A 24,489-nucleotide genomic window follows, 5' to 3' on the forward strand; every position below is an offset into this window, starting at 1 on the left:
CTTTTCCTTTCCTTTCTCCTTTCCTTTCCTTTCCCTTCCTTTCCTTTCCTTTTTCATTCATTTACTTCCTTTCCTTTCCTTTCCTTTCCTTTCCTTTCTTTTCCTTTCCTTTCCTTTTTCATTCATGTACTTTCTTTCTTTTCCTTTCCTTTCCCCTTTCCTTTCCCTTCCTTTCCTTTCCTTTCCTTTTTCATTCATTTACTTCCTTTCCTTTCCTTTCCCTTCCTTTCCTTTCCTTTTTCATTCATGTACTTTCTTTCTTTTCCTTTCCTTTCTCCTTTCCTTTCCTTCCCTGCACATTATATACACCCATGAATTAAATGAAAAGGAGTAGGTGGGGTTGATGGCTTCACTTTTTTCAATAACAGCTGTCTTTCGATCTCCTGTTTCCCCACCCCCACCCAGTGGTGGGATTCAAATATGTGAACAACCAGTTCTCTGTGTGGATGCCGCTTCCAAAAGTCCGTTCTGGGCCTGGGCAACAAAAAATTAGCTACCAGTTCTGCCAAAGTGGTGCGAACCGGCTGAATCCCACCACTGCCCCCACCCCACATTTCCCGGGGCCTGCATGTAAAAGTGAACTGACCATTTGTAAAGTTCCCTTCGCGAGAGAAGTACTTGGATGCTGTGTAAAGTCACCTTAACTGCGCCCTCAAGTGGTGAGAAGGAGATTTTTTTGCGATTGTGGACCAGCCTTAATGACTTGCTCCAGTTTGTTTGTTTGCTGTCTCTCTTCCATCATCAAGAACTAACTTTAAAAATACAGACTACAGCAAAATTATGATCCCTACATGCTGCTTCTAAGGAGTCTCATATGGGAATGCCAAACCAAATGCCCTAGGCCAGTGTTTCTCAACCTTAGGCACTCCCAGAATCCCCCATCCAGCACGAGTGGATGTCAACGCCCAGAATTCCCCCACCAGCATGGGGTGGACTTCAACTCCCAGAATTCCCCATCCAGTATGGAGTGGACTTCAGCTCCCAAAATCCCCTTGCCAGCATAGCTACGATTGAGAAACACGAGCCCAGGATAATTGACATTCACCAAAAAATGTTCCTGTCTTTACCAACTCATAATTGTAGATTATCTTGCTAGGCAGAAAGCCAAACTGAAGAATAGTGCAACCCAGGCATGCACTGCCTTTTATTTTTTTTAGCTCTGCGAACCCTTTTGACAGCATCATGAATTTCATGAGCGCAATTGCCAAAAGTTGCTGGCATTCTCCACTTTAAGGAGGGAGGCCCTAAGATAGAGTGTAAGCCATTACATGGGCTAACCTGGTTTTAAAAACAAAGGGGTAGAAAGACAATGGGGTGTCCTTGTCAGTCCCACCTGCTGCAATTCTTACTCCTCACCCATGAGAAATGTGATTCCTGGTAACCAAAACAATGACGATAACATATATTTCTCAGCTTGGGTGCACTGGCTGTGGCTGATGAGAGTTGATGTCCACATATCTGGAAGGCACCAAGTTGAGGAAAGCTGGGATGGAGAATATTTAAGAAGAGCCATCCAGTTCTACCACCTCTTACTATATTATACTATATATAGCACAGTAACAGCAGTAGAATCTTTCAAGTTTTGAGGTTCTATATCAGTGATGGCGAACCTTTTAGAGACCGAGTGCCCAAACTGCAACCCAAACCCCACTTATGCATCATCAGGTGCCAGGTGGGTGTGGCCCATTGGGTGGGTGTGGCCCATTGGGTGGGCGTGGCTGAGGTGGTAATGGCAGACTGGGTGGGACTAAAAAATTCAATCAATCAATTCCAACTTTGCAAGATCTTTTTTTTTCCCGCGAGAAGTTGAAATCGACTGATTGAACTTTTTTTTTTTTTTTTTTTGCACACGGTGGTGGAGGCCTAAAGCGAAAAGGTTTTATAAAACCCAGCTGAAGGCCTAGGACTGGGGCGACGGCGCGCATGCCCACAGAGAGGGCTCTGAGTGCCGCCTCTGGCACCCTTGCCATAGGTTCGCCACCACTGTTCTATATTCTCCCAGGGCTTGAAATGGGTGCTTAACATTAAAACCATCATTAAAAAGGCACAACAAAGATGTTCTTCTTGTATCAACTCAGAACGCTCAGATTGCCCAAGGAGCTGCTGATAGAGTTCAAATAGGAATTGCTGAGTCTGTTATTTGTACTTCTATAACTGTCTGGTTTGGTACGCAACCAAACTGGACTGGTACAGACAGGTACAGATAGTTAGGTCTGCAGAAAAAAAAAACATTGCAAGCAGCCTGCCTTCTTCCATCGAGGACCTGTATACTGCAAAGCTCAGAAAGAGGGCTGAGAAAATATCTACAGATCCCTCACATTCTGGACATAAACTGTTTCAACTCATCCCCTTGGGACATTGCTATAGGGCACTGGATGCCAAAACAACTAGAGACAGGGATAGTTTTTTTCCCCTCATGCCATCACTCTGCTAAACACCTAATTCCCACAGAACTGTCTTACGCTGAAGGAGATTTACCCATGTAGTAGGACTGTATTGCTACTATGCCTTCAGAAGTTGTGGGAGCTTCATCACTGAAGGCTTTCAAGAAGAGACTGGACTGCCATCTATCAGAAATGGTGTAGGGTCTCCTGCTTGGGCCGAGGGTTGGACTAAATGACCTGCAAGGTCCCTTCCAACTCTGTTATTCTATTCTATTCTGTTCTGTTCTGTTCTGTTCTGTTCTGTTCTGTTCTACTCTACTCTACTCTACTCTACTCTACTCTGTTCTGTTCTATTCTGTTCTACTCTACTCTACTCTACTCTACTCTACTCTACTCTACTCTAATTCTATTCTATTCTGTTCTACAATCTGTCTATTCTATTCTATTCTATTCTATTCTATTCTATTCTAATTCTATTCTATTCTATTCTATTCTATTCTAATTCTATTCTATTCTATTTTTATTCTATTCTATTCTATCCTACAATCTATTCTATTCTATTCTATTCTATTCTATTCTATTCTATTCTATTCTATTCTATTCTATTCTACAATCTGTCTATTCTATTCTGTTATGTTCTGTTCTATTCTACAATCTGTCTATTCTATTCTATTCTATTCTATTCTATTCTATTCTATTCTAGTCTAGTCTAGTCTAGTCTAGTCTAGTCTAGTCTAGTCTAGTCTACTACCCCCTCTTATTGGTATCATTATTATGATTATTATACTCTGTTGTTTTGCATGTACATGGAGGGCTTCTGCATCAGAGACAAATTCCTTGTGTGTCTAATCACACTTGGCCAAATAAAGGATTCTACTCTATTTGTAGCTCAGAGTGGAAATGAGGGGTCCTTAGTGCTCTCTGAGCTTGGTTGTTTTCTTCCAGATGTTTCATTGCCAAACTAGGGAATATCGTCTGATGATGTTACCTAGTTTGGGTAATGAAATATCTGCAAGAAAAAAAAACTAAAGCTCAAGAGCACCAAGAATCCCTCAGAGTAGTTTCTTGCCCTAACAGACAAAGCTTCCCTGAAAAGTTGCATCAGGGAACTGTCCAGCAATGTAGATGCTGAAAACATGATTGTCTTTTTGCAATAACAACACCTATGTGAAAAACAAGTCTTCCTGTTGTGCTGATATGCTGGTTCTATCACTGCTATTTTCTTTTCTTGGACATTGGGATAAAGTTCCAGATGTCTCCAAAGAAAGGATCATTGTGTCTTCAAATAACATTCCTTGAAGACCTGAGTTGCATTTATCAATTTCCTAGCATGATATCTCCACGGTTTCAGATGCTATTTTCAGCTGAGAAAGGTTAGGGTACAGTGTCATATTTGGGTTGACAAAGGGTGAATCTGACTTTGCCAAAGTTTTCTTCCCAAAAGGACTGACTCAGCTTCAACAGCTGATCTAAGTTAGAATCAGAATCTGTTAATCTACTCTACTTTTGGTGTAAAAATTAAGGATGAATAGCAGGTCATTTCTACCAAGCAACCCAACCCTGTTGCTTCTCAGCACGCTTGTGATGTTCCATTTTTGTGTCCTGCAGATCAGTCACAGCCTTTTGTGCAACCCCACCCAAAATACGCAGACCTCATCAAGGTGTACAACCATACAGATGTGATCAACGTGCCCTGTCGCGTCACCTCACCAGAGATCAAACCGGAGCTGCTGGTGGTGAGCATTACATTGTCATAGTTTATTTATACGGAAGCTTTCAATAAGAGACTGGACTGCCCTGTTAGAAATGGTGTAGGGTCTCCTAGCTTGGGTGGGGGGGTTGGACTAGATGACCTGCAAGCTCCCTTCCCACTCTGTTATTCTATTCTAATTCTAATTCTATTCTATTTCTGAATCTTCTCCAACCTTCATCAAATAGGTTAGCTTTCAAGGGTAACTATTGATAAATCATCAAATGAGGATTAATTTGCTCAGTAATGGGCCACTTTTAGCCATAGATTTTCAAACTAGCAAATTTCAACTCTGGTTCAGACCATTTTGGAAAAGAACCCTATACTCTTTAAAGTGCCCATGTCTTCTACATGAGAATCAGGCATTTTAAACACTATACCAAAAGGAAGATTATATACATTGGACATCTCTTGAAGAATTTCTTAGATAAGTACAATTCCTATTTATTTTTTATTTTTTCCCTGCTAAAAGAACATTTGCTGGAATTTGTTCCAGAAAGGATCCGTGTCACCCAGAATCCTGGCTGAAGCAAAATCCTAAATTTGCTCCAAATTAGGATTTCCAGATGGCTTTGGTTAATTTTCTGGGTACTCTTGAAAAGTGGCAGGTAGAATACGGCTCTTGTTCCCTTAGCTGGGCTTGTTGAAAAGTAGATGGAGAAGATGGAGAAGCAGAATTGTTTTATGGCAGTTAATACAGGGCACCACCCCTAAGAGGAGGTAGCTTTAATTTTAGGCCATGTGGAAAAATTCTTCCTTTTTTTCCCCCTGTTGGTTCTCACTTAATAGAAGCTGCTTTCAAATTTTCTTTTAAAGAAGGATAGAACTTGGGTGACATTCTTGAGAGTGGAGAACAATATTGTTTCAGTTCTTTGTTATAAAGCTACTAATGCCTGTGAAATGGATCTAGATCAGAGGTCCCCAACCTTTTGAGCATCAGGGACTGGTTCCGTGGAGAGAGGTTTTTCCATGGACTGGAGGGGGTGTGGTTTTGTCTGCTGCCTGCATCCCATGGAAGGAGCTTTGCTTGTTTGTGCAGACCGGTTGCTGGCATGCCGTGGCCCAGTACCGGTGCACGGACCGGGGTTGGGGACTCCTGATCTAGATGTCTTGGAGGAACACCGCTTAAGTATGAGCCATAAGGGTGTTGCAGCTGCCAAAAAAGCCAACACGGTCCGAGACTGTATCAACAGAGGGATAGCATCAAGATCACAGGAGGGGATAGTACTTCTTCATACTGCACTAGTGAGGCCACACTTGGAATATTGCATCCAGTTCTGATCACCATGATACACAAAAGATACTGAGATGCTAGGATGCATGCAGAGAAGAGCAACACAGATAATAAGAGGAAGTTAGACTTTCTTATACAATGAACAGTTAAGGGAACTGGGTATCAATGAAGGGGAATATTGGTAGCTTAGGGTTGAAATGCGGAGTCCTTGGTGCTCTCTGAGATAGCACTGTTAGCACTGATGAAATTACCTAGTTAGGGTAATGAAACATCTGCAAGAAAACAAGCAAGCTCAGAGAGCACCAAGGACCCCACAGTTGCTATCCTCCTCCTCCTCCTCCTCCATCATTCCAAACCCTACTCCCTTCTAGTGCTGATGATGTTACCTAGTTAGGGTAATGAAATGTCTGCAAGAAAACAAGCAAGCTCAGAGAGCACCAAGGACCCCTCAGAACTAGGTATGTCCAGCCTAATGAAGGGAAAGATGAGGGATGACATGATAGCAGTCTTCCAATACTTGAGTGGCAATCGCAAAGAAGTCGGGGTTGATTTGTCCTTCAAAGCATCTGAGGACCGGACCAGAAGCAATGAGTGGAAGCTCATCAGAGGGAGATCCAACTAAGGAGGAATTTCCTGATAGTGAGAACCATTAAATCAGTGGAACAGATTGCCTCCTGGTGACTGCTCCATCACTGGAGGTTTTTGAGACAAGATTGGACAACCATTTGTCCAGGATAGTATAAGGACTCCTGCCTTGGGGAGGAGGATGGATTAGAAGACCTCAAAGTTTCCTTCCAGTCCTATAATTCTATGATTCTAAGGGTTGTGTGTGATTGTCCTTCCTTTTGTTGTACTGTCCTCTCAGTGGCCTACAGCTTCCCTGGCTTCCACTCCCCTTTCTTCCAATCTCAACAGAAGACCTCACGAGGTTTTTTCAGACTGGATGCATGGGCAACCTGGGAAGTTTCAAAGTGATGCAAATATACATAACAAAAAATGCTGCTGTACATCTGTAGCCCTTTCTCTGCCTCCAGCAATGGAACAGGTTTAGGAAGACCACCATAAAATTTGTCCTATCATACCTGAGTTTGCTGCTGTCATGTAGATTTAACTCACAGGCCACTCTTTCTCTGGAGTAAAATAGCTGACAAATAAGTGGAATACTATACTCTATCAAAGAGTATAATTATGTCTATTAAGTTGCTTCATACTCTTTTCATGGGGCAGATTTTTTTCCCCAGAAGTCACCCCTGGCTTCTTAGTAGCTATTTTTTGATATTAAATTATCTTCGGCCAGTCTCAAAGTCTTGAATACAGACTAATAATGGTCATTTTGTCTCAGTGTTTGATTGTCGGTATTTACCATAGGTTTTAGAGTTGTTATGGGATGGTATTTGGTGCTCTAGGACAGGGGTTTCCAACCAGGGGTGCTCAAACCCCCTGGGGGTACGAGATGATATTCCAGGGAGTGCGAAAACTTGGATTTTCAAAATTATAGTTTATATGCATAATTTTTTGCCATTATTTCGAACTTTTGTAAGGGGTGCGAGAATATATCAGAAGTGTTCTAGGGCAGGGGTAGGCAACCTTGGCCCTTTTAGGACTTGTGGACTTCAACTCCCAGAATTCCTGAGCCAGCACGGCTCAGCTTGGAAACCTCTCCCTTTCCCCTCAGCACGGCTGGCTCAGGAATTCTGGGAGTTGAAGTCCACAAGTCATAAAAGAGCCAAGGTTGCCTACCCCTGTTATAGGGGCACGGGGTATAGAAAAGGTTGGGAATCACTGCTCTAGTAGAACTAAACAGGCAGTGGGATTTGGTAGTGTTTGATGGATAACAGTGGAGGCATCTTATTCATAACATTTAGTAGCTGCCAAAATAATAAAATTTGCCAAGAATGGGAAACTTCTTTAATTTTAATGTTGAGGTGAAGGTTACTTTTTTTTTTATGAAGAGAGCAACTTCCCTCCATAAAGTACTCGGTCCAAAACACACATACATACACACACACACACACACACATGCCCACACATTTTCATAATATTGAAATTAAACCCATTCTTGACTCTCTCTTTTTTTCCCTTCTCTCTCCTTCTTGGCTGGTGTAGCAAGAGCTTTGGCTTCCTGTAAGTGTTGGCTTAACGTCTCTGTTGACTTTTGTTGAAATGTATAGAGAATTAATACCCGCCTAGCAGCCTCTCTGAAACCTGAAGATAACGTCTCCTTGAGGAAAGGGCGAGGAGTTCAGATGCCTGATTTCTGATCTTTCCCATCTCTGGAAGCTGAGTCAAACTTTTTCCATCTGTTGCTTGGTCTTGAACTGGGATCTCATCCTAGACTTTCAGAAGGATGGGTAGATGTTTCCATTTCGGGCTGCTGGGATGTCTGGACCAAAGACTTTGTTCTTCCTCCTTTGAAAGAGACATAAGGGGTGGGGGAGGCTGACATTCAGACCCCCAAAAGGAAGGTGTCTCTTCCCCTGGCTTGACAGACCTCTCCAGAAGAGCAGATAAGGCTTTCTGCGGAGGTGTGTTTACCTTGGGCACCCATCTTTCTGTTCCCATTTAAGGAAAGACGGCTTGTTATTTTGGCCTTGTCTGGAAATACGACGTGTGGAGCCAGGTTGGCGGCTTCCTTTACTCACAGGAAACTAAAGGGGGGGGAGAGGGAAGGAAGGAGCCCGACAATTTGACAAATTTAGAACATCCTCCTCCAAATTTAATAACTGCTCAGTGATAAAACTGCAGGAAGGCGAGGGAGAAAAATAGCACCAGGGGTCTTTTGAAGATTGGGGTAAAATCAACTGCGGTTTCCTCTTCTCCTTTCATAACAACTTTTGAATGTTGCACAAGCAACTTCATTTAATATGTGGAATACGGGTGTGTGCGCGTGAATCTATATCTATCATATCTATATGCAGTATTTCTGTAGGTATATATTTTAAATCTGATCCTCAGGGGATCCTCAAATGCAGAGTTTTAATATGCAGCACCATTCTGTTCCACAATTCCTGAAACAATATACTTTCCCCCTTCTAAATTACATTTCTGATGCTTCCATTATACTTTAAAATGACTGCACTCTGTCCTCCTTAGATATTTATGGGAAGTTCGATGGGTTGCTAATGTTAGGAAGAAGCTCATTCCTCATGTCAGCTGATTCTGATTAGTTCTGGAGCTGGACTTGAAATTCAGGCTTTTGAATATACACACAATATATATATATACACACTATATATGTAAAATTAATGTGGAATAAATTTTGTGTGGGCTTTCCCTCCCTGTGGGGCCTGAGAAAACCTCAGAAAGGAAATTAGGACTGTTCAGAATCATCTAAGTTTGCCCTAACCTGCCATGACACTTTGCCAATAAATGCTATTAATACAGAAAAAGGATTCATTGGAGCAGGGAAGAGAATGGGAAAAGAACTAAAAAATAAATAAATCAAGAAGGCTCACAATATCAAAAACCCTTCCCCAATTTTTATCTGAGTTGCCTATAGAAAGGGGTGGAGTTTCCATCACAGGATCATGGATCTTTTTCATTTTCCAAAGTGTGTTCCATTTTAATGCTGCTAACTCCAGCCCATTTTGGGATACCGAATTCATCTTTTTCAACATGATCCACTAGATGTTCCTTCTGACTGAAAACTAGGAATAACCTATCTAAAATGGTGCTGCAGCCAACATAGGAGAATGAATAGTTTGGCTTAACATGAAGCACCATCCCATGTTGTCTTTTCCAGGCTGAAAGCAGGGAATTATATAGGATACAAGTTGGAAGAACAGGTCTCAGTGATGGTGACATCCGTAGTTTTTGGGCAGCATGATTGGACCTTGTAGGTATAGAGACAAAGTTCATAATAGGGCATGAAGGACAAGTCAGGATGGAGGAGGACCCTGGAAGTGAGAAGTGAAGCACGCCAAACTACAGAGGGACTTGGCAGGATTCCAGATATCCTTGCTGTTCCAGCCCAAATCAGCTGGAACAGGAAACTGACTGATAGCCCTTCCTGTTGAGGAGGAGCTACCTATCTGCTTTTTGTTCCAGGAACATAGAATACTTGTCTATCTAGGCAAGATTTTGCAAGATGCAGTGGAGATGCTTGTACAAGAACCAGATACACACGCAACCTGTAGTTCATAGCAGATTGTCATCCTGGAAAAGGAAATAACAATTGTTACACTAAGCCAGGGGTCTCTAAACTTGGCAACGTTAAGACTTGTGGACTTCAACTTCCAGAATTCTGGGAGTTGAAGTCCACAAGTCTGAAAATTGTGAAGTTTGGAGACCCCTGCACTAAGCTAAAAATCATGGTTTATAAGCCAGAATGGCTATGTTCTAATGACTAACTTGAAGACTGACTATTCACCATGCCACCAACCAAAATCAATGAGGATGGTGAAGTTAGGATAGATATCTACTATGCAGGTCCGCCCGGAAGTTCTTCCTCTTCTCCTTTTTTTGCTGTTAACCAAAAACTATCACAGAATCCTTGGCTGCTTAAATTTATCTTTTTACTTAGCTACTCTGCATATGCCTTTAAAACTCTCTCTTGAAATAACTCTCTCTTGAAATAAGGTATGAGGCCCAAAATAAGTAATATAGATTCAGATCATAGCTAGCTAGCTTATGATAACAGTATTGCACACTGCACTTAACCGTGGTGATTCTGGGAGTTGAAGTCTACCCAACTTAAAATGGCCAAAGTTGAGAAACACTGGGTTAGTTTATGTTTATGATGTATTGGACAAACAGAGCCACTGATTTGATCCATTAGTTGGTATATAATTCAGTGTTCTTGACTTTGACTGGCAACAGTCGAGTCAGTACAGAATCTCAGGCAGAATCTCTGAGGTTGTATTTGAAGATGACAGTGATTGAATTGGAGAACTACAATGAGTGATTTATTGCTCCTTAAGTGAAGAAATAGAGACAAGAGATGAGTCTGAACAGAACTGAACTCATATCAAGCATAAAAGACCTGGTCCTCATGTGAAGGTCCAGTTAAACAGATTTGTTGCTATTCCTGTGTCAACTCTACAAATGAGCATGGCTGCAGCCATTTTACTTCTCATTCTAGGTTGCCACATAGAGCAGAGGGAGGGGGGTTGCCCAGTTGCTTCGTTACTCAAAATAATCTTTTGTCCTGTGGGAACCAAGGTCAGTGGCTGCTCCCGAGACTGCAGGCTGGGCGTAACGCAAAAAGCCCACCGAATAATCACATTGGGGAACGTAGTTGCTTGCATAGTATTATGGGTGAGACTTTTAACTTTGTATTGGGGAATTGTTACATGTGTATCCAGACTTGGTTTCACTTTTGACCGTGCCGATACTTTGCAACTAATAAACATGTTCTTTGAGGATTTTGCAAACCTCGGAGTTCTGCTTTATTCATCTCTGTCTGTCGGAACCATGACATCATGCCTATGCACAGGAATATTCTCAACTCATGGTTAACACTTGCAGGAACCATTCTGGGTCAGTCACTGGGATCAGAGGTTTAGTCTTCCGAGCTTTTGGACTCATGCTGGAGCCCATGAAGACATTCTGGTAGAGAAAAGTTCCCTGAGGATGGGTCCAGCACCAGTCCGAAAGCTTGGAAGACTAAACCTTTGGTCCCAGTGACTGACCCAGGTTGGATCCTGCAACATTATCCCGGGACACATATATTCACCTTCATGTATGAGATAGCGCTTGTTTGGAACTAGATAAGAGTCAATGAAATTCAAGGGAAGTTGGACTTAATCCTCCTGTGGCTACATAGGGATTCTAGACTGATCCCTCTTTTAACTCTGACCTCAGATTCAGCTCCTCCTTCTCCTACAATTAGAGATTTTGCAGCCTCCCATCTTTGGGAAGATGATGTTCTGACATTGCCAGAATAAATAAATGATCCCAAAGACCCCATTCCAAATGCTGAATGGAGTTCAAAATTGCCTGTTTTGATGCTGGGCCACTTCTAGTAAGTCTGTGAGAGGCACATCTGATGTCTAAACATTTTCAGAAAAACTGGAATGGGCCTTAGAATGTCTCCCTCAAGATTAGAACAGGACAGCTCTGGTTAGGGACATTTCAAGATCAAAACAGCTTGAACGCTTCTTAATTATATCCACTGTAGCTTTATCTTAATTATATCTACTGTAGATTTATCTTAATTATATCTTCTGTAGCTTTATCTCAAACAAAAAGTACTATCTTTATGTTTGCTTTTTCTTCTTTAGCATCAATCCTCCAACCCTCTCACCTATGAGAAGAAGGAATGGGACCCAAAGAAAGGATTCATTATCACTTCACCCTCCACTGAGTTCTTTGCTAAAATGATCAAGTGTGTTGTTACAATCAACGAGATGCAATATGAAACATATTACTTGACCCTGAGAATGGGTGAGTACCTGACTGCTTTTGCTTTAGGTGCTGAAAACATTCCTTTTAGACACAATTTTCCACTGCTGGACCAGTGGTGAGATTCAAATAGGTGAACAATCGGTTCTCTGTGTGGATGCCGCTTCCGGAAGTCCATTCTGGGCCTGGGCAACAAAAGATTAGCTACCGGTTCTGCCAAAGTGGTGCAAACTGGCTGAATCCCACCACTGTGCTGGACTATATTCTGCACTCCACCTGATTCCAGTTACGGAAATTAAATGGATTATAAACACTCCTCAAAGTTCTACCAAATGCTTGTATTAGATCAGGGGTCTTCAAACCTGACCCTTTTATCGACTTGTAGATTTCAACTCCCTGGCTGAGGAATTCTGGGAGTTGAAGCCCACAAATCATAAAAGGGCCAAGTTTGAAGACCCCTGTATTAGATGCTCCCCATTAAAAGATACGAGTGAAGAGCTATCAAACATGTATATTCTGTATGTAATCCTCAATGTTGCTGGAGTAGATGCTTGATTGCTGACTTTCTTATTTCTTTTAGAGGAACGCATTTGGAATGTGGATGTGAAAGCAACTCCCAAAAAACTCTTGGTTGGAGAAACCCTTAACTTGGAATGCAAAGGGCAGACATACTGGGGTGGACGGTTAGAATTTAAATGGACATTCCCAAGAAAGAGGGTGAGTCATTTCAGTGACTTTCTTAGTTGAGGGAAGGCCTTGGCCTACTCAAAGTGTGCTTCTCTTTTTTGAAGATTTGTTTCCTTGGTTCTTCAGAAAAGGATCTGCTGAATGTTTGTTAGCTTTCTTAAATAACCATTCAATTGCCCTTTGTGGACTAAGGGGCAGTCCTCGACTTATGAGCACAATTGAGCCCAAAATTTGAGATTTCCTAAGAGAGTTTTGCCCCTGTTTACGACCATTCTTGCAACAGTTGTTAAGTAAATCACTGAAGTTGTTACGTGAATCCAGCTTCTCCATTGACTTTGCTTGTCAAAAGGTCGCAAAAGGGGATCACATGACCCCAAACACTGCAACCGTCATAAATAGGAGTCAGTTGCCAAGTGTCTGAATTTTGATCACATGGTCATGGAGAGGCTGCAACAGTCGTAAGTGTGAAAAGCGGTCATAAGTCACTTTTTTCAGTGTTGCTGTAACTTCGAACAGTCACTAAATGAACTGTCATAAGTTGAGGACTACCTGTACATCAGCATAGCTCTATTGGAAATGCTTGGTTCCATATAAATTAGCATGGAAAGAATGATTAATAACCCCTAAACAAACACTACATTTTAAAGTTAGAAAAACAGATCAAAATGTTTGTGGCAGTGCAGAACACTTGAAAGGAGGGAATCTCTTTTTGAAATAACTCCTGGATTGTCCTAAGGGATTTCTCAGTCTTGTCTGATCCATAAAACCCCAGAAAAGAAAATTACTTCTTGAAGGACTTGGTGGTATAGTCTTTTAAGCCAGAGGTCTCCAATCTTTCTCGGTTGGCGGACCGGAGGGAAAGGGAGAGGAAAGCTGTTATGCGCACAAACAAGGCCGCAAGCACGTGCGCGATGCAAATGGGGCGGGGCTAGTATCCACATGACATCTGCTAGCCCTGCCCCATTTTCACCATGGCCCGTTTTCGCCACCCCGTGCCCCATTTTCACCACCCCGCACCTTGTTTTTGCCACACCACAGCCACGGCGCTAGCACTAGTGGGGTAAGTGCACGCACACACATGTGTGCACTGATTAGCCTGTCTCATGGCCTGGTGGCCAGGAGGCCATGGCCCAGTAGTGGGAGTGGCCCACAGGTTGGAGACCCCTGTTTTAAGCACTAAAACAGAAAGAAGGGAGTCCAGGACAACTCACCACAGCCAACACATCACAGCCAATTTACTGTGGGACAACTCGCTGTGGAACAAGTTATACTAATGTGGGAGATAAAAATATAGCCCCCTTCTCAAATAATAAGATAGGGCTAGAACAAACCTGAAATAAGCCGCCACAGAAGTGATTTGAAGCTTTAACTTGAACTTTATGCTGTTTCTCAATAAGGACGTATTATTTGTAATCTGCTGAGCTTTGTACAATATGAAATTGCAAAATAGTAGTTCTGTGTATATTTGGAACATGAGTATTGTAATTGTGGGAAAAGAGGAATTGAAAGTAGCTGATGGATGCGGGTTCCAACATACACGGGTAGCAGGAGGTCAGCAGAAGTCAGCAAAAGTCAGCAGACCATCTGACTACAGTTTTAGAATGAGAAAGAGTATAAAGGGTTGGGACTGGACCTGATTGATTTGCCATTGGCCTATAGCTGTCCTTTTGGGATCTGCTATACCATATGGTCCTCATTGCAGTGGGTTATTAATGTACAGTAAGTGATGTTGTGTTATTATGCTTGCTATGTTCCAAATTATTAGCAAAATAAACCTCTGAATCTTAAAGTAAGAATTATTGTTTTGTGTTGCTGTCTCTTGTCTTTTCCATTGGGTTTTTCCACGACACTGATATCAAAGAAATGGTAAAATGGAATCGTTAAAGAAAGAATGCAAAAGGAGGGACAAAATAAAATGTGAATAGCACAAATTAAAATATGTTTTAAATTATTTTAAATAATTAAATTGAATTGTTGAATTGTCTCGCGGTGAGTTGTCCCATGGAAAGCTGCTGTGGTGAGTTGACCACAGCGAGTTGGCTGTGGCAAGTTGTCCCATTTTGGAAAGAAGCCCCCCCCCAGTCCAGTGGCCCCCAATCTTTGGGGCACCAGGGGCCAGTTCCATGGAGAGAGGTTTTTCCGCAGACTGGAGTGGGCGTGGTTTCCGTGCCGCCTGCATCCCGTGGATGGGGCTTCCCTTGTTTGCACAGCCTGGTTTCTGGCATTCCGCGGTCCGGTGCTGGGGCAAGGACTGGGGGTTGGGGACCCCTGCTCTAGTCACTTTCTAAGACTCTTGACATCTACTCCCATCAAGCCTACCGTACAGGCATCTAGCAAAAGATACCACAATATTCCCCATTACGGCTTTTTATTTGGGGGATTTTGAACTGAGCTCAGTGCAAATTTTTCTCTGCTTCTCTCTTTTTCTCTTCTAGGAAGTAAGGATACAAAAGAATTTTGACCAGAGTCAATCCGTGTACAAAGCCTCTAGTAAAGTGACTATCACGAATGTTACAATAGAAGACAAAGGATATTACATTTGCAAAGTGATCAGTAAGGGTGAAGGAGGCATTGAAATCAACACTACAGTCACAATATTCAGTAAGAAATGACCTCAAAAATGGGAGAACCAAAGAGAAATATGCCACTTTTCTGCAAACTGATATGTTTCTAGTCTGTTGGCACCACCATTTTAGGAGACCTCTCCTTGCTGATAAGACCCTCCAGAACGAATATAGCTCCCTCCACAATCCTTTCAACTCAGTGTTGACTTAAAATAGCCACCTGAGGCATCATCAGTTTCAGCATTTACAATTTCCTCAGCTCAGTTAACTTACCCTGAAACTTTGCTTGGAGTTGGGTTGTGTCTATCTTTTTAAAAAATATTGTCAACATTACTGGCTAAAAATAAGTAGTTTCCTCTTTTCCAACAACTTCTCAATGACTTATATCCGTGGTTCTCAACCTGGGCAACTTTAAGGTGTATGGACTGCAACTCCCAGAATTCCTCAGCCAACGGAACTGGCAGGGGAATTCTGGGAATTGAAGTCCATCAGCTTAAAGTTGCCCAGGTTGAGAAACTCTGGCTTATATCACTTCCTCTGTGGTTTAGACTCAATATCCATCATGCTACCCTTATTTTTAGACTCCAGGCAAAATCTCACACAGTATTCTAAACTTGCACCTATGTATAGCTTGAAAGTACGGGTAGTCCTTGACTTATGACCACAACTGAGCCCAAAATTTCTGTTGCAAAGTGAGACATTTCTTAAGTGAACTTTTCCCCCATTTTATGACCTTTCTTTCCACAGTTGTTAAGTGAGTCACTGCAGTTGTTAAGCTACTAACAGTTGTTAAGTGAATCTAGCTTTTCCATTGGCTTTGCTTGTCAAAAGATCGCAAAAGGGGATCACATGACCCCAGGACACTGCAACCGTCATAAATATGTGCCAAGCATCAGAATCTTGATCCCATGACCAGGGGGAACGCTGCAACAGTCTTAAGTGTGAAAAATGGTCATAAGTCACTTTTTTCAGTGCCGTTGTAACTGTGAACAGTCATGAACTGTTGTATGTTGAGGACTATCTGTACACCCCAAGGAATGATAGACCTTTTCATTCTTGTAATATCTTCAAGAAATTCCAGAGATGTTTCGTAGTGTGTTGTCACTTTGAAAACTGTCCTGTTCACAGCTGAAATCAAACAGAAATCACCTTTCATTGTCATGGACCATCTGCTGCTGTGTACTATTGATATGTTTTAATCATTCCCCAGTTGTGGGTCAGGGGAAAAAAATGGATTGTGTGCTATGAAAAAAAAATCCACCATTAATTCAAGAGTTAAAAGAAATACTGTCCAGAAAAGATAGCGCCTGTATATTATTACTGCCTTTGCCAGCCCTTCACTTAGGTGTTGCTAAAATGTCCCTGTTGCTTTCATACATCGGATCTTCTTCACAATAGCTTGCAGGTCAAACTGTGCCTCAAAGTCAAATTAATAAAATGTCACCACACATATGGAAAAAGAGGTAACCGTGGCCACTCTCTTTCTTGGTTTCCCCCCCCCCCCATTTCACATCTGCCTGGTTGTCTTTTTTTTCTGATTTGTTATCTTTTGCACATGTTATTTTGATGTCCAGCAAAAAAAAAAATGTGATGGTTTTGCAAAGCAAACTAGGAGTTAACTGTTATTCTTTTTTCTTGTTTATTGAAGCACAAGCTTTCATTAATTTCGTAAAAAAGCGGCAACATGTGTATTATGAGGCCAATGCAGGACAAAAAGTACTGAAGCTGGCTTGGAAGGTGGATGCGTTCCCTCCTCCTGCTGTGACTTGGTAAGCACTAAGTAGGGGCTCCTAAACACCACAATTTATATTTGGGGGAGTGGTATGATTGCAATTATTTTTTCTTCTTCTTCTTCTTCTTCTTCTTCTTCTTCTTCTTCTTCTTCTCCTTCTCCTTCTCCTTCTCCTTCTTTCTTCCTCCTCCTCCTCCTCCTCCTTCTTCTTCTTTCTTCTTCTTCTTCTTCCTTCTTTCTTTCTTTCTTTCTTTCTTTCTTCTTCTTCTTCTTCTTCTTCTTCTTCTTCTTCTTCTTCTTCTTCTTCTTCTTCTCCTTCTCCTTCTCCTTCTTTCTTCCTCCTCCTCCTCCTCCTCCTCCTCCTTCTTCTTCTTTCTTCTTTCTTCTTTCTTCTTCTTCTTCTTCTTCTTCTTCCTTCTTTCTTTCTTTCTTTCTTTCTTCTTCTTCTTCTTCTTCTTCTTCTTCCTCCTCTTCCTCTTCCTCCTCCTCCTTTTCCTCCTCCTCCTTCTTTCTCTACTCCTTCCTTCCTTCCTTTTTTTCTTTCATCTTGCATAATTTGTACATAATTTCCTCTAATGTGATCTATGGTTGCCCTGAGAGAGCTGGTAATAAATGAAGGCTTCAACCTGGATGTTCTTGGTCCAAGCCCCCCTCCCTTAACCAATGCCCTATGCTACTCAGTAAAGCTCCCCTTGTGTACCTTCATATCAAAATCCATCTATCTACCAAGACAAGACAGGCTTTCCTTTCTCAGCACACATTTGGGGTGCTACAGGATTCTTCTAGATTGTTCCTGAGTTTAGTTTATTGTTTCATGAGGACCACATTCATAGGGTCATTCCTTCTGTTTCCATCCTAGTCCTTTACAATCTTTTCTCTCTGGCTGCATTTGCTTCCTGACTTAAGATGGCTCTTCTGGAGGACCTTCCAGCTGACATCTTCCCTTGGAATTGAATAAACACGGGATACAAATAAATCAATAAACCTGCAGATCATAAATCAGTAAAGGACGGGATATGCGTGTCACCTCTTTTGTCTTAGATCACTTAGAACTGTGTTCTGTGCATGTATCCAGTGACTCATCTCAGCCATTTCACAAAATGTTCTTCTCCTTCGCAAAACATTTTAAAAGCAGTTTCTTTTCCATCACATGAAATGTGCAGGGCCACAGCGTGGAAGAAATCTGTTTGGCAGACTGAGCTATTTCTGCGTGAACACTCATCGCTCCTTAGAAAACAGTTTCCAGGAACTAACCAAGCAAGCTTCAATATGTTCCCTAGTCAGTTTTTACTGCTGTAGTTTTCATTCAATCTGTTAGCTGTTTTATGTGCAGGTCGCCTTCAACTTAACAATTGTTCAATAGCGACTGATCAAAGTTACAGTGGTAGTGAAAAAAGTGGTTTATGACTAGTCCTCAAACTTATGACCATCGCAGCATCCCCACAGTCATGTGATCAGAATTTGGGCACTTGTCACTTGGCATGCATTTACAACAATTGCAGCATCCCAGGGTCATGTGATCACCATTTCCATCCTTCCCAGCCAGTTTACGAGAAGCAAAGTCAACGGGAGAAGCCGGATTTGCTTAATGACTGTATGATTCACTTAACATCCGCAATGATTTGCTTAACAGCCATAGCAAAAATATTGTATAATCAGCTGTGACTCACTTAAACACTGCCTTTCTTAGCAAAGAAAATCCTGGTTCCAATTCTGATCATGAGCATAAGATTATCAGTTATGTAAATGACAGCAACCAAACCACCTTATAATGCTTTGGTAGGACCTCACTTGGAATATTGCATTCAGTTTTGGTGGTCACATTAGAGAAAAGATGTTGAGACTTTGGAAAGAGTGCAGAGAAGAGCAACAAAGATGTTTAGGGGACTGGAGGGTAAAACATATGAAGAAAGGTTGCAGGAATTGAGTATGTATAGACTAGTGAAAAGAAGGACTAGGGGTGACATGATACCAATATTTGAGGGGCTGCCACAAAGAAGAGGGGGTCAACCTATTCTCCAAAACGCCTGAAGGCAGGACAAGAAACAGTGGATGGAAACTATTCAAGGAGAGAAACAGCCTAGAACTAAGGAGAAATTTCCTGACAGAACAATTAATCAGTGGAATGGCTGGCATCCAGAAGTTGTGGGTGCACCATCACTGGAGGCTTTTAAGAAGAGATTGGACAGCCATTTGTCTGGAATGGTCTAGTTTCCTGCCTTCATCCCTTCCAACTCTGTTATTCTGTTATTCTATATCCAAACTCCAGGCCTTATCTACCTAAGAACAGAGTTCTGAGTTGATACAAGCATCAGAGAAGGTGACCAAGGAAGCAGATTTAGGATTTTTAGGAAGAAATTCCATAGCTCTTCCATGCCTCCAGCAGACTCACAAAATGGTGATGCCTCCCGAGTCCTGCAACTGACACTAATCATTGCCTCCCACTCTCCCATTCTTGAACTCCGAAGGATGGAAAAACAGTGTTTAAAAACCTCTTTTTCCCCTAAATTTGCCAGCACAGTTTCCAATCCCTTGCCAACAGGAGCAGAAAGAAAAATGGATTATGCTGCAGCGTTGATATGTTTCTCTTCCCTATCCATCCCCCACTGCAAATAGCACGGTGGTTTAATGCTGAATAAATTTATTTCAGTCTGATTTCAGTTCTCTAATTCTTGGATGGATAGTCTTCAGCCATGTCCATAGTGCATAGCTGAAAAGTCAAGCTGGCAGCTGAGTCACACATAGGATACAAATAAGTGACACTATCACAGCCACCTTCTTAATAATTTTGACTGTCTATCTATCTATCTATCTATCTATCTATCTATCTATCTATCTATCTATCTATCTATCTATCTATCTATCTATCTATCTATCTATCTTATTTATATCCTACCTTTATTATTTTTACAAATAAATCTAGATGGACAGTATTATCCAACACACCTTCCTCCTCCTATTTTCCCCACAACAACAACTTGTGAGGTGGGTTGGGCTGAGAGAGAAGAACTGGTCCAAAACCCCACAGCTGGCTTTCATGGCTAACGTGGGACTAGAACTCACCATCGCCTGGTGATTGGCTCAAAGTCACCCAACTGGCTTTTATGATAAGGCAGGACTAGAACTCACCATCTCCTGCTTTCTAGCTTGGTGCCTTAACTACAGGGGTAGGCAACCTTGGCTCTTTTATGACTGGTGGACTTCAACTCCCAGAATTCCTGAGCCAGCCATGCTGAGGGGAAAGGGAGAGGTTTCCAAGCTGAGCCATGCTGGTTCAGGAATTCTGGGAGTTGAAGTCCACGAGTCATAAAAGAGCCAAGGTTGCCTACCCCTGGACTAGACCAACCTGCCTCTCTTATATTGCAATACATCATGGAAAAATTAGAGCTTTAATGCTTTGTTTTTTGAGCCCCAACTTTTGTTGCTAAGTGAGACATTTGTTAAGTGAGTTTTGCCCCATTGTACGACCTTTCTTGCCACAGCTGTTAAGTGAATCACCGCAGTTGTTAAGTTAGGAACATGGTTGTTAAGTGAATCTGGCTTCCACATTCACTTTGCTTGTCAGAAGGTCGCAACAGGGGATCACGTGACCCTGGGACACAGCAATGGTCATAGATATGAGTCAGTTGCCAAGCATCTGAATTTTGATCATGTGATCATGGGGATGCTGCAACAATCGTGTGAAAATGGTCATAAGTCACTTTTTTCAGTGCTGTTATAACTAAATAAATTGTTGTAAGTCGAGGACTACCTGTACTGAGAATTTACTGTGGGCTCAATCTGATTCGTGGATGAGTGGGAAGCATCCCACTTGGGCAGAGAGGAGAGGGAGCTGTCCTGAACTTCCAGAATATGTAGCTCTAAATTAAAATTTAAAAATTAAATTTCTCTGAAACATGATCCCCTCTATTCCTTTGTCTCAGCTGTTTTTCATTCCCATCTATCTGGTCCAAACAGGTACAAAGATGGCCATCAGATTAAAGGCAATGACTGCTATGATTTAGAGTCTGAGAGATACAGGATAATCATCAGGGATGTGAGACCGAAGCATGCTGGGAACTTTACCCTAAATTTGAGCAACCCGAAACATGGTCTCCATAAAAATCTCACCATCCAACTCGTTGTCCTTGGTAAGTCTCTAGCTTCTTCCTCTTCTTCTTGGGGTGCAAGGCTAGACAAAGTGCTATCACAGCAAAAAGGATATCTGAAGGACCATCTGTGATGTGAATGGTAGGAATAGTAGTGTGATTTGGAAGTAGAAAGTCACTCATACCAGCAAGTTCACTCTTGATCTTTCAAATTTCTCCACCAAATGTGCATCTAAATAGTTTGTATGGACAGTTTCTGCAGAAAGTCTTCTCCAACCATTCCTCAAAGGGAGAATTCCCTCCAGCAGAGACAGTAGGATCCCTCTAGAGTCTAGAAAGAATTAAGGGAATTAGGTCTGTCCAGCCTATCAAAGAGAAGGATTAAGGGGGAACATGATAACTGTCTTCTTGTACTTGAAGGGCTACCACAGAGAAGAGGGGATTGACTTATTCTCCAAAGCACCAGAGGCAGGTCAAGAAGCAATAGACGGATGCTTGTTAAAGAGAGATCCAACCTGACAGTGAGAACAATTAATAGAACAGCTTGACTCCTGGAGTTGTGGGTGCTCCATTACTGGAGATTTTCAAAAGTAGACTGGACAACCATTTGACCAGGATGGTATAAGGTCTTCTGCCTTGAGGAGGAGGTTGGACACTAGAAGATCCCCAAAGTCCCTTCCAGCCTTGGGATTCTGTGTTCAAGGAGTTCCCACTTGAGGTTCTCCTTAAATCTTCATAGAAGCAGCAAAAGTCATGAGGGCTTCAAATGGTTGGTGAGAGATACTGCAATGAGGTTGAAGCCATTCACAACTCTGCCTTGACCACCTGGTCACTTTGAAGTGCTAGACCAGCAGAACCCAATACTGAGAATGTCCCCAACTTTATCTTCTTGTTCAAAAGCTATTTTGAGATATATTCTTTTCTCTCTTTTTTTTTCATCAACTAGTAAGGGGGGAAATGCTAGAGAGAACATCTTTGCCTGGTACTGCAGTAGACAAAAACAATTCTAGTCTATTACTTATTCTGTTATTTGTTAAATGAATACATTACAATGACCAACAATAGTAGCTTTTTATACAGCATTCTTACATGTAAGCTTATGTGTGTGTGTGTTTGAAATTTAATCATCAAATATGACCAGCTAGTAGGCTAGGAAACCCATTTGATTGGCTACAGGACCAATTTAGGCAATATAACGGTTGCTTAGATCAGTGGCATATAAAATACGGTTAATGTACTCTCTCTAATGCAAATAACTGGCGTCGTACGAATATCACAATCATTGCTCGTTTGCTTTAGCATAAGAATAAGACTCTTCCTAAACAACAGGACCAACGAAACAGGCTTGGCATGGAACCCCAGCAGCTAACACAAACATTGTTTTGTGTGTTGCCTCAGGTCCAGCCAGCCTAGCAGCCGTAATGATTTTGTCAGCTGGTCGCTTCCAAATTTGTGTGCAATTTCACACACAAGTACCCCCTATTGTTCTTCTGTCATGCATCAGCCTGGCAGGGTGAATTAATTGGGGAACCATTAATGCAATTATTGTAAAGATGTCACTTATCGAAAAGATGACCGGCTCAAGGAATGCTGATTAACGGGCACCGTGGAGAAATATCCCTTTACAAAGAGGACAAGCGAGAGATAATAAAGAACAGATGTTTCATTTTTGGTAGCAGATTATTCTAACCCCCGCCTCCCTTCCTGCATGTTAAAAAAAAAAAAGATATAGCCAGAAATCATTTGTTTTTCTGCCAAAGATTTGACCGGCCTTAATATAAATGAATATGGAGATAGCCGTTTTTATGTCTGAGTGATAGAAAATCAGTGTTATTAAGTGATTATTTATTAGGATTGTTATTATTAATGGTCAGCACTTGGCTGAACTTCAACAATTGCCGTATATTTAACCTTCTCTCCTTGTCAGCCCACCCCAAGTTTTCTAAGCATCATTGTGTGTTAATTCTGTAAAACAAAAGTCAATTATATAATTGGAATAATTAGGAAGAGACTGAAAATCAAACTGCTCATTTATTAATGCCCGGATATAAATCTATGGCTTTCTGGGGGTCAACAAATCAAGATGTGACCAAAGCCACCATCTCTGCATTATTATTATTAAAATTCATGGGCCACTTAGATACCACCGATGCCTCCTTCTTAGAGCTGAGAGAAAGTAACTGGACCGTGGTCACCCAGTCAGCTTCATGGGTGGATCTAGAAGTGACATTCTCCTGGTTTTTAGCCTGATGCCTTAACCACTACATCAAAGTGTTTGCCTTGGTAGACCCATCCTCTTTAAAGTTATCCACTCCTCTTTAAAGCCATCATATGTTAATAACCAATACAACCAACTTGTGACAACAAAACCCACAGGTCAACTCTGTGCTTTAGAACAGAGGTCCTCAACCTTGACAACTTTAAGACTTGTAGAATTCTGGGAGTTGAAGTCCACAAGTCTTAAAGTTGCCAAGGTTGAGGACCCCTGCTTTAGAAATAACTTTTCTTCTAAAGCTCCTTCCAGTCAGCTTCATTGGATGAGCCCTTACTATTATAATGGAAATTTGATCCTTGTCCAAAGCTTCATCTTTATCTTTCATAGCAAAAGCTGACACATACTGATTGCGGTTGCATATCAATAAACTAGAAACTAATTGTTTCTGTGTGCTAGCTGCCAGAAACAATTTCATTCATACTTCACCATGGCCAAAGTCCATCAGCTTGAAATATCATGCAAATATCATACAAATGATATTGACAGATATCATGCGAATTTCATATTTAAATGTCCAGACTATAAACCATGTCCGTTCACAGGTAACATGAGCAAGACTTAACCGGGATGCCCAAAAAAGTTCGCCAACGGATCCAAACAAATTTACTTCCAGTTTAGTGCAGTGGTTAGGGTTAGACTAGAAAGCAGAAGATTTTTGAGTTTGGTTCTCACCTTAGGCATGAAGTTATCTACAGGTGACCTAGGACCTGTCCTCCTTTCTCAACCCTGGGAAGGTGACAGTGGTGTAGCCCTTCTGAAATCTTGCAAACAAAATGGAAAGGGTGTGTCAGGCAGTTGCCAGGAATCAACATTAACTCAGAAACTAATAATAATAATAATAATAATAATAATAATAATAATAATAATAATAATAATAATAATAATGCACCATTGTTGCGGCATGACAAAGTAGCAACAATGGTCCACTGGAAGATCTGCAAGAAATATCATTTGCCTGTAAGCAAGAACTGGTGGGATCATAAAATAGAGAAAGTCATAGAAAATGATAACATTAAACTGCTCTGGGACTTCAGAATTCAAACAGACAAGCACCTGCAACATAACACCCTGGACTTAACAATTGTTGATAAGAAAGACAAAAAAAGTCTGGATAGTGGATGTGGCAGTGCCTGGAGACAGCAGAATAGATGAGAAAGAACTGGAGAAGATAACAAAATACAAAGACCTACAAATAGAAATAGAAAGACTGTGGCAAAAGCAAGCATGGGTAGTACCAAGAGTAATAGGTGCCTTGAGTGCAATCCCAAAACAACTGGAGCACCACTTGGACACCATTGGCATTGACAAATTCGCCATTAGTCAATTGCAAAAGGCGGCCTTACTAGGAACTGCTTCCATCCTGCGACGATATCTGTAATACCATCAAACATCCACATCTGCCTATCCCAGATCCTTGGGAAGGACTCGATAGA

General features: G+C 41.6%; 1 protein-coding gene across 1 annotated transcript in view; it reads left to right on the top strand.

Moving 5' to 3' along the window:
- Positions 1-24,489, top strand: part of LOC107282917 (vascular endothelial growth factor receptor kdr-like) — a 184,503-nt gene that overhangs the window by 69,746 nt on the left and 90,268 nt on the right. Inside the window, exons 4-9 of the mRNA XM_029283103.1 lie at positions 3,993-4,120; positions 11,590-11,752; positions 12,291-12,427; positions 14,833-14,998; positions 16,610-16,730; positions 20,651-20,823. Of these exons, the coding sequence (XP_029138936.1) occupies positions 3,993-4,120; positions 11,590-11,752; positions 12,291-12,427; positions 14,833-14,998; positions 16,610-16,730; positions 20,651-20,823 (888 nt within the window). The remainder of the gene's footprint in view (positions 1-3,992; positions 4,121-11,589; positions 11,753-12,290; positions 12,428-14,832; positions 14,999-16,609; positions 16,731-20,650; positions 20,824-24,489) is intronic.

The sequence above is a fragment of the Protobothrops mucrosquamatus genome, unplaced genomic scaffold (genome assembly GCF_001527695.2).
Source record: "Protobothrops mucrosquamatus isolate PMUCROS unplaced genomic scaffold, P.Mucros_1.0 scaffold19, whole genome shotgun sequence".
Classification (NCBI taxonomy): Eukaryota; Metazoa; Chordata; class Lepidosauria; order Squamata; family Viperidae; genus Protobothrops; species Protobothrops mucrosquamatus.